This window comes from Solanum stenotomum, chromosome 6 (genome assembly GCF_019186545.1).
Source record: "Solanum stenotomum isolate F172 chromosome 6, ASM1918654v1, whole genome shotgun sequence".
NCBI lineage: Eukaryota > Viridiplantae > Streptophyta > Magnoliopsida > Solanales > Solanaceae > Solanum > Solanum stenotomum.
This window is the reverse complement of record NC_064287.1, coordinates 56,179,076-56,190,126: the sequence shown is the minus strand read 5'-3', so window position 1 is coordinate 56,190,126 and position 11,051 is coordinate 56,179,076. Positions and strand designations below refer to the sequence as shown.

Sequence of the window (11,051 nt, the reverse complement as noted above, 5' to 3'; positions counted from 1 at the left end):
GAAAAGACTTAAATAGCCACTTAATTTTTTGGGTCATTCGCGCCTTTCTGTAACTAATTTTTACACTTTAAATTCGTGGTTAGTAATATTTTTTAAGTAATAAATAAAAACTCGGAAGAAATACACTTCATAGTAAAAAAGAAAAATTAAAATTAAATTTGTAAGTAAATATAAAGTCTAGACAAATTAAAAAAATTAAATATTAATATAATATTAACATAATTTTAAATATGCTTAAAAAACATCAAGCAAATTTATAGTGTTGTGCATGTTCAATATTTATTCACAAATTTATTTTTTAGTGGTGTTAATTAAACGATATTAAATTATTTCATTAAGTATAAAATAAATAATTGATAGGTGTTGTTAATATTAATAAATTTTTAGTAAATTTTTATTTTAAAATAAATTATAATATATATTTATGTAGTATGGAGAAATCTACCATGTTATAATATATTTGAATCTAAACAGGTATATGTACGGTGACTGACATTACATGAAAAGTTACGAACCAAAGACAAACTAAAGTAAAGAGATGCTTGTTGAAGGCTAAATTAGCTATAATTGTCTATATTATATGGATTGAGAGAAATGAAATAGTATTCCAACAGAAGGCTTAGGAGCATGAAGGAGCTCTACCACACACTGCAAACTAATCTATTATTAGAGTTAGAGATAATATAAGGTTGTATTATCATATATGTAATTTGTAGCTTGCTTTTTGGAGTTTCGCTAGATATTGTTAGAGTCTTAGGTAGATGAGGTTGTGAATTAAGATAGAGACAAATCTGATATAATTATTCCTTAATTTGTAATGTCGATCCGATAATTAATAAAAATCTATTAATTTCCTGAAGAAAAAAATTAAAAAATATGAATTTAAAATCAAACAGCGTAATTAAAATGGATCATATGATTTAAAAAAAATTATAAACTAATTAAATTGAAATAGAATAAATAAATAGATTTTTTTTCGAAAGTGCCCTTATCTAAATAGGCATGTCGACAGAGACATGTTTGCTTTTGCCTCAAATTCCCTCTTATATAATATGTAAGAGAAAAATGGCATAACTAAAGCAGTCTCATAATATTATATATATACTACTTATATATAAGGGTGGATAACCACACATGTGACGATCAACATGTTTGTATCCAGAGGCGTATTCAGAATTTTGAGATGGTGGGTGCAATGTTATAAAAATGTTGATCTATGATATAAATTTGATCGGTTCGACATTTAAGTTTTTACTACTGCAAATCGTTAAAATTTTAAAATTATAGGTCTAAATTAATATATATATATATATATATATATATATATAGCAATTACCACTTAGAGAAGTATTATCTAATTTTAGAAAGAAAATAAAACAAGATAAATATAAAATTTAAATTTCTAACTTCGCGGAGAGAGGTGCACCTAGTCATAATCGTATTATGTGATACTTCAAGTGTGGGTTCACACATCTATATTTCAATATTTTTTAAAAATATAACACTATTATATATGATCTCGGGAGGGGGCCATGGGTTCACATGAACCCGGTGACCCTCCCTTAGATGCACCTCTGTTTGTATCACCTGTGTGGTTCCACACTTACATATACATTTGCCTATTTTTTCCTCCGTTTTAATTTGTTTATCTTATTTTAAATTTTTATATATTTAAAAATTACATAAAAAATACTACAAATCATTCTAATTGATAGCTTAAAATATTTTTGCAAAAACATATAAAAAATTTGATTGCTTATAAAAAAATCGATTGATTCATAAAATTAATCTATTCGTGTCACATAAAATGGGCAAAAGAAGTAACATATATTATTTAATTTGGAAACTACGTAAAAAGTATTGTAAATCTCAATAATTAACAACATATTGACTCTTGAAATTCTAATACGTGCTACATATATATTGGGACAAGGAAAGTAATCTATGTTATTTTAAAATTACGCAAAAAGTGATATAAATTACAATAATTAACAACTTAAAATATTTTAAAAATCATATTTGTTGACTCTTTAATTTTTATCTATATCACATAAAAGTGAGGCAAAAAAAAGCAGATATTGGGTTCGTGCTAGCACGAGCACTTGTGTCTAGTATATATATATATATATGTACATACATACATAATATATTGTTTTTATAAACAATTTTAAATATCTTATATGTGTTTTCATTAAAACTTATTTATAATTTATTCATGGCGAAATGGTCTGATAGACCATTAAACTTGTATACGTTTGTATTCTGAACCCTTCTACTAAACACTTTGTCAACTAGATTCTTAAACACATTAAAACACAACATTTTAAACCCTTTCTCATCAGATCACTGTGTGTGTAATCCAACCTCTTACATGTGTAACTCCATGTCATTTTTCAATGACACGTGAGAAATTAAATATTAAGAAAATAGAAAAAACAAATATTTAACTTTTGGAAATTTTTAAATAGCCATGTTCTTCAACCTCCAGCTCACAATTTGAGCACCAAATTCATGTCAAATAGATGAAACTTTTCTTTATTTGACTTGAAATTTCAACTAGAAGTTCATAAACACAAATCCTACTAGCCACAATCATAAATTTGAATCAATTTTACAAATTCACAAGACTCATTTGTTGTTCTTCAAGTTTTCTCAAACTTATCAATGGAGTTTTCAACTTTGTTAATACCCACCATCACTCTTTACGTTAATTCATATCATACCTTTTCTTTAAATTCAACACAAATAATGATTTCAACTTTTAAAATAAAAAACACTAAATAATTAAATAAAGGGGGCTGGAAAAAAAAATTAGGAGCGGGGTTTGATTTGTTACAAAGAGGAGAGTGGATTGAAGAAGAAGAAGAAAAAAAAAGTATATGACGGGTGATTTCAAAAAAAAAAAAAAGGAGAATGGAGAATGGATAAAGAAAAAAAAAAGAGAATGGATGTGGTGGGTTATTTTGTTGAAGAAAAAGAGAAGAAAGTTTAAGGTTATTGGTGGGAAGAGTGGTGGAGAAGAAGAGAAATTGGTGTGGGGGTGGGGTGGAAGAGGGTTAATGAAGAAATATATTTTTTTAATTAAAAAAATTAATGTTTTTAAACAGGAAAAGTGTATTGACGCGTTTGGAAGCGAGTGCATTTACACATTTTTCCAACTTAGCAATATTTATGTCACATATGTTTGGTCAATGGTCAACGGGTTTCAAATATTGTATTTTAATAAGTTTAGGGGTCCAGTTGATAAAGTATAAAGTAAGAGGGTTCAGAATACAAACTCATACAAGTATAAGAGCCCATTAAACCATTTCGTCTTTATTTATTAAAGCAAAAAATATTTAGAGCATTTATAATAAATTTTACGAGAAAATAAGTGAAAAAAATAAATTTGACTATCAAAATAATGAATTCAAATTAGTCGATGAATAAAAATAGTCAAAAGAAAAAAATGTGTGAGAAGGATCAATATAGCCTAATATGAATTATCTCATTTTTAATAAAAAAATAAAAATTTATTTCTTTCACGGTAAAGTATATATAAACTCTAAATAAAAAAATTGTGAAATATTATACGTGAATACTTTTATTTGACATTTTAGCCGCAAAAGGACGAGGAAAGAAGAGAGAGAAAACAATTGCATACGAATAAGGAATAAAACGCATTGGTGGAATGCGATTTATGAAGAACATCAATACAAGTATTTTGCACCTTCTCCGTTACCTATATTAGATTTTTATCATTACTTTATTGTAATGTAGTTTTTATTAAAACTTATTTATAATTTATTTTTATAATTAATTTTAAATATCTTATATGTGTTTTTATTAAAACTTATTTATAATTTATTTTTATAATTAATCTTAAATATCTTATATGTGTTTTTATTAAAACTTATTTATAATTTATTTATGAAAGCAAAAACGTTCAAGACTAGAACATTTATCTTATTGGTGTTATGTGTATGAGTGTCGGTGACAATTCTTGGTGATCACTGTTTTCTTTACGAATATTAATACTCTTATTATAATAATTACTAGGGGTGGTCACTGCTTAGATAAAAATCGAAAAATATACCCTAATATCAAATATCTATAAAAAATAAAAAATTATTTTCACTGTAAAGTATATATAAGCTCTAAATAACAAAATTACGAAATATTATAAGTAAATATTTTTATTTCACATTTTAACCGCGGAAGGAAGAGAAAAGAAGAGAGAGAAAACAATTGCATCTGAATAAGGCATAAAAGGCATTCATGGAAAGCGATTTATGAAGAACATCAATAGTGGAGTTTTGCACCTTCTCCTTTACCAATATTATAATAATAATAATAATAATAATAATAATAATAATAATAATAATAATAATAGTAATACTAATAGTAATAGTAATAGTAATAATAGTAATAGTAATAATAATAATAATAATAATAATAATAATAATAATAATTATAATAATAATATTAATAATTATTATTATTATTATAATAATAATAATTAGGGATTGTCACGTTTTAGATGAAAAATTGATTCAAACCGAAAAATTGAACCAAATCGATTAAATAAATCGATTTTATTTGTGTTTTATTTGGTTTGATTTTAGATGTTTAAAAATAAATAGTATTTGGTTTGAGTCTGATTTTGTTTAGATAATCGAAGAAACAATCAAACCGAACTGACAAATATATATATATATATATATATATATATATATATATATATATATGAGTTTGAGTGTGGCATATTGATATTAGCAACAAGAGTATGATATCTCCTCAACTTTTAGAGTTGATATAACCCTCGTTGCAAAAGTGGCTCAATATATCCTTACTGTTATAAAAAAATGACTCACATATACCATTATCGTTACAAAAGCTGCTCACATAATATATCCCTCCCGTTATAAAAGTGATTTTTTTTAATTATTTTAAAAAATATATGTATTTGATCTTTTTCACAAAAAATATTTTCTAACTTCTTTGCTATTTATTGTTTGAGTTTTTTGTTTTTATTTTATTAATTCTTTCATTGTTTAGTGGAAGAGATATAAAAAAGTGTGAATGGAAAAAGATTAAAAGTTTGTAAAAAATAAAATAAAATTTGGGGCTATATTGTAATTTAGTTTTGATATCTATATAAAAAAAATATTTGGGGCATTTATAATAAATTTTACAAGAAAATAAGTGGAAGAAATAAATTTTACTATTAAAATTATAAATTCAAATTAGTCGACGAACTAAAATAGTCAAAAGAAGAAAAAAATGCATTAGAAGGATCAATATACCCTAATATGAATTATTATTTTTTAATAAAAAAATTAAAAATTATTTTCACGGTAAAGTATATATAAGCTCTAAATAATAAAATTGTGAAATATTATAAGTACATATTTTTATTTCACATTTTAGCAGCAGAAGGAAGAGAAAAGAAGAGAGAGAAAATAGTTGCATCCTGATAAGGCATAAAACTCATTCATTGAACACGATTTATGAAGAACATCAATAGTGGAGTTTTGAGCCTTTTCCTTTACCAATGTTAGTACTCTTATTAAAATAATAATAATAACTAGGGGTGGTCACTGTTTAGATTAAAACCGATTAAGTAAATCGATTTTATTTGGGTTTGATTTGGTTTGATTTTAGATTTAAAAAAATTATAATATTTGGTTTGATTTTGATTATGTTAAGAAGAATCAAACCGAACCATTTTTTTAAATATATATATATATATATATTTATATATATATATATATATATTATTGTTGTTGTTGTTGTTATTATTATTATTATGTACTCTTTATAGATAATGCTGGTTTCAATTTTAGAATGCAAATGGATGATGCAAAGAGTGAAGATTTTAAAAATTAAATTAGAAGAAAAAAAAAAGAACATGAAAACAAGTCAAAAATATATATTAGAAAATAAAAGAAATTTTCTTTTAATAAAAATGATAAGCTCTGCATCCAAGTGTCATTTACTGATCAATGAAGTGAACTAAGAATATAAGATATCATGTTTAAATAATAGCAGAGATAAAAATACTAGATGATATCATATATCTCAACTTTACCATATATAATTTACTACTAATATTTATTGCTAGTGGACACTAGGTCATAGAATTAATTAAGATATGTGAAATGATGTGCTTAATTAATTACTAATTCCGTCCACTTTTAATTTTTATGATTATTTTTTAAAATCAAACTATAAGAACTTTGTATAATGTATGTTTTCATCATATTGACATGCAAAAAAATTGCAATTTATAGTACTTTTCATATAGTTTTTGAATATCTAAATTTTTTGTTTAAAATATCAAATTAATGTAATCTAATTTAACTTTAAAAATTAGTCAAATTGACTTTCAAAAATCGAAACATGACAATTAAAAATGAACAAAAGAAGTATTAAAAATGGTCAGGTAGAGTCATTTTTATAACATTCTTCATCTCATAGACATAATTATCTCAAATATTTTATCATACATTTAATTAAGAGTTTTTTAATTTACTCAATAATTTAATTATACAACTAGCGAAGTTTATTAATTTTAATGAAGCTATGGAGTCTTGATTCAATGACAATTCAGAATAAATAATTAAGAGTCATTTGGAAGCTGATTTGGAGAATGAAAATAGGTTATACAAGTACTAATCCTATATACTCTCCATTTTTAATTGTCCTGTTGCACTTTTCAAAAGTCAATTTAACTAATTTTCAAAGTTAAATTAGATTAAATAAATTCGATATGTTAAACAAAAAATTTAGATTTCAAAAACTATACGAAAAATACTATAAATTGCAACTTTTTACATATCAATATGATGAAAAAATACATCGCAAAATATTTGTCAAAATTCTTATAGTTTGAATTTAAAAAACAAAATCATAACAATTAAAAATGGACGAGGATAGTAATTAACATCATTTTTGGTAGATGGTTGGAAGGTAAGTAAGTTATTCACGTATAAAATCAATATGATATTTAATTTGTAATTTAGAATCCACATTTATATATTGTTTTATATATAAAAGATGAAATAACAAATACATAAATAACGTAATAATACATAACTTTTCTCGTAACTAATTTTTACATTCGAAATATTTGAATAACTCTAACTAGCTAGTAAATAACCCTTCTCATTTGATATGAGAGATATCAAATCTAATTTAAGAATAAACTTATTTTATATTTGATTGGAATAAAATTAAGAATTAACATATTTTAAAATTATAATATTATTTTTAATAACTTATTTTCCAATCAAACGTGTCGTTGTTATGAACCTGATTGGCGTAACAAATTAGGACATGTGAAACTCAGTTCCTCAAACAAACACGCCTCTATCAAGGATCGTCGTGCCACGACAGCACCATTTCGTTTTCTTCTTCTTCTATCCCTTTTTGGACATAAAAATGTTCATCTCTATGCAAAGCTAAAAAAAATATACTAGCAGTGTTTGGTGTGTCAAAGAAATGGAGTGCAGCAGCAGAAGTTCCAATTTTCCTTCTGATTTGGAGTACCAAACAGGATTTGGGAATCATTTTTCATCTGAAGCTATAGTTGGAGCTCTACCTCAAGGTCAAAATAGTCCTCTTATTTGCCCCTTCGGACTTTATGCTGAGCAGATCTCTGGCACCTCTTTTACTTCCCCTCGCAAACTTAACCAACGCAGGTACATACCTTCATTTGCTTACTTACCAGGTGACTGTAACTAAGTCTGTTGGAGAATCCGCCTAATCATCTTCTTTTATCATCTTGTTTGCTAATTCTGAATTAGGCATATTGTTCAAAGTCATCGTAGCTTAATTAGTTAGGCATTTGGATAATATAATCTTTGGTGCAAGGGATAAAGAATAAATAGTCCTGGCATAAACAAAAAATAGTCCGGGATAAGAGTTTGGTGTCTTGTTTGGTTGCCATGTTTGGGATAACTTGTTCCATCATTTTCCCACCATTTATACCATAGTGATGGGATAAGTTATCGCATGTATATGGTGGGATAAGTTATCCCAGGATAATTAATCTGGAATAACTTGTTCCCGACCAAACGACATATTAGGAAGTGTTTTGATTGGATGTGAAATTCATAAGTTTTTCGATATTTTGTAAATATTTCAGATAATGAAACTGATTGCCTAACTTCAGTGACTTTAGCCATTTCCAGAAATGAACAGTTTTCACTCTTCCATATAAAAAATGTGTTTGCTAATTAAAATGAGACTTTTTTCTTTCTTTTGTTAATGGATTTTGAGGATTTGATTAATGATCATTTAGGATTGAAGTGTAATTGATGGATAGGTTGGTTATGTTACTGAAGGAATCTTTTGTTTGTGCAGTTGGCTATATCGTATTAAGCCATCGGTTACACATGAACCATTTAGACCAAGAATGCCAAGACATGAAAAGCTTGTGAGTGAATTCAACCAGTCAAACAGTTCTGCTACACCAACTCAACTAAGGTGGAAGCCTGTCGAGATCCCAGAAACACCGACTGATTTCATTGATGGTTTGTATACTATATGCGGGGCTGGCAGCTCATATCTCCGACATGGTTTTGCAATTCACATGTAATTGGTATTTCAATCTTGCTTCTAGTATTGTCATCACCACGTCCTTCTGATGGAGTTTGGGATATAGCTGTTACTTTCTTGTTTATGTTCTGTTCTTGTTAAATTATAATTAGGATTGAGATTTGTTATGCTTTGGATATAAACATTGGCTTCAAATTCTGTTGCTATTTGCTTTTAAGCTGAGAGTATATCGTATCTCCTTAACATCATGGACTATAAATCTGCTAAAATGAATTTCTCTTGTGAGACAATGATGTGTATTGAATATCAACTCAGCACAACACCTATTACAAAGTTCAGTAGAAGTGATAATGTGTGTTTTGTTGAAAATGCAGGTATACTGCCAACAAATCAATGGAGAACTCTGCCTTCTGCAATGCTGATGGTGACTTTCTGATTGTTCCTCAAAAAGGAAGTAAGTGTCAATCATTCAGGCGTCATCTGTCTGTTCATATTCAGCTTCAAATATTTTGACATGTGCTTTGAAACTCTTTCTTACTCTCTGTTTGTACTGTAGGGCTGTGGATTACTACTGAATGCGGAAGATTGCAGGTATGTCCTGGTGAAATTGTGACTTTGCCTCAAGGATATCGGTTTGCTGTTGACCTTCCAGATGGACCTTCACGTGGTTATGTCGCTGAAACTTTTGGAACTCATCTTCAACTTCCTGACCTGGGGCCAATAGGTGCTTTAGAAAGTGGAAAACTACTTACTATTTAACAACTGATGTTATTTGCTGATAATATGCATTTGAATATGTATTTAGGTGCAAATGGTCTGGCTGCTCCGAGGGATTTTCTTGTTCCTGTTGCCTGGTATGAAGATGGCTCCCGTCCAGGTTACACTATTGTGCAGAAGTATGGAGGTGAACTCTTCACTGCAAAGCAGGACTTCTCTCCTTTTAATGTGGTCGCTTGGCATGGCAATTATGTTCCTTATAAGGCGGGTATTTCTCTATATTTCAATCTCTCATAATATGAGTGCCTTGTGCACATTTTATCCAATTTACTTTGCTACATGGAAACTCGATGCTGTTTGTCTCCTTAGTACCTGACGTAATATATTTCCTCAATTTGCAGTATGATTTAAGCAAGTTCTGCCCTTACAATACAGTATTGATGGACCACAGTGATCCTTCAATTAACACAGGTTGGTTAGGTTTAAATATCAGCATTTCATCTATTAATTGTCATCAATCTGTGTGAATTTTGTTCTTATATTGTCGGTGTCGCTATTTACAATTGCTCTAGTTTCTTAAATCAATGCAGTTTTGACAGCACCAACAGATAAACCTGGTGTGGCGTTGCTTGACTTTGTCATTTTCCCTCCCCGGTGGTTGGTTGCTGAACACACCTTCCGTCCTCCATATTATCATCGCAATTGTATGAGCGAATTTATGGGTCTAATCTATGGGGGATACGAGGTTGTTTATCTCGCTCTTGCATGAAGTCAATGTCAATTCTGGGGTTATTTCATACAATTTTTAATGTGGTTAAGCTTGTTTCAGGCAAAAGCTGATGGTTTTCATCCTGGCGGGGCAAGCCTTCACAGCTGCATGACTCCGCATGGTCCTGATACCAAAACATATGAGGTACAAGTACTGCTCTATTCCTCCCTTCTCTATGGCCATGTGTCTTTCCCCTTCCCGCATATGCGGCTTTATTTATAAGGAAATTTGTGCCTTTTAGTCCCTCAAATGTCAACAAAATTCTGATTTGGTCCTTGTGATTTCTGATAGAGCACATTTAATCATAAGTAATATGTTCCCTTTTGATCCTTCCACAAAGTTAACGATTTCTTACATGCTAAACTATTTAATTGTTGATATGCTATCTTAAATTTGTATTGTTACTCCACATTTGAGGGTAAAATTGTAAAAAAAGGTATTGACAGGCAACCATTGCACTTGGAAATGAAGCTGGTCCACATAGAATAGCTGATACCATGGCTTTTATGTTCGAGTCTTGCCTAATACCCCGAGTCTGTCCATGGGCACTTGAATCTCCGTTTATGGATCACGATTATTACCAATGCTGGATTGGCTTGAAGTCTCACTTCTCAGGACTATCTATGAACGAAGACAACGTTGATTTGCAGAAAGGAAAACCTATAGAAAGGTGAAATGCTCATTGTTCAGCTAGCTCCTGTAGTTCCTCTTAAAGTGACTTAGCTTGTACATAAGGAGTCACGGGCATGTAAAACATAAAATAAACCCTATGTTCGTATCAGATTGAAAGATTAGGGTGACAATCCAAGCGCGGATATAGTGATAAGATGAAACCAATGTTCTATGAAATTACGACGTAAGTAGAAATGTGTTACCGTGATGATGTTGTAGACTTGTAGTTTATGATGTATTGTTGTATATATATAAAGATGGAACTATCATGGAATACTTGTTGCAATTACAAGAGCAATAAATTATGATATATGTGGCAGTCAATGTTTGATATTAAGGGTGTGTTTTTCAA

The 11,051-nt window shown here is 28.6% G+C and overlaps 1 protein-coding gene across 1 annotated transcript; it reads left to right on the top strand.

Annotated features, from left to right (window-relative positions):
• Nucleotides 1–7,409: 7,409 nt before the first annotated feature.
• On the top strand, nt 7,410–11,051 carry LOC125867670 (homogentisate 1,2-dioxygenase). The gene is given in 10 exon segments (XM_049548230.1): nt 7,410–7,682; nt 8,347–8,577; nt 8,916–8,995; nt 9,098–9,265; nt 9,347–9,522; nt 9,660–9,729; nt 9,849–10,003; nt 10,088–10,171; nt 10,474–10,691; nt 10,693–11,051. Coding segments are annotated over 10 exon segments (1,440 nt in total). The 5' UTR covers nt 7,410–7,482; the 3' UTR covers nt 10,751–11,051.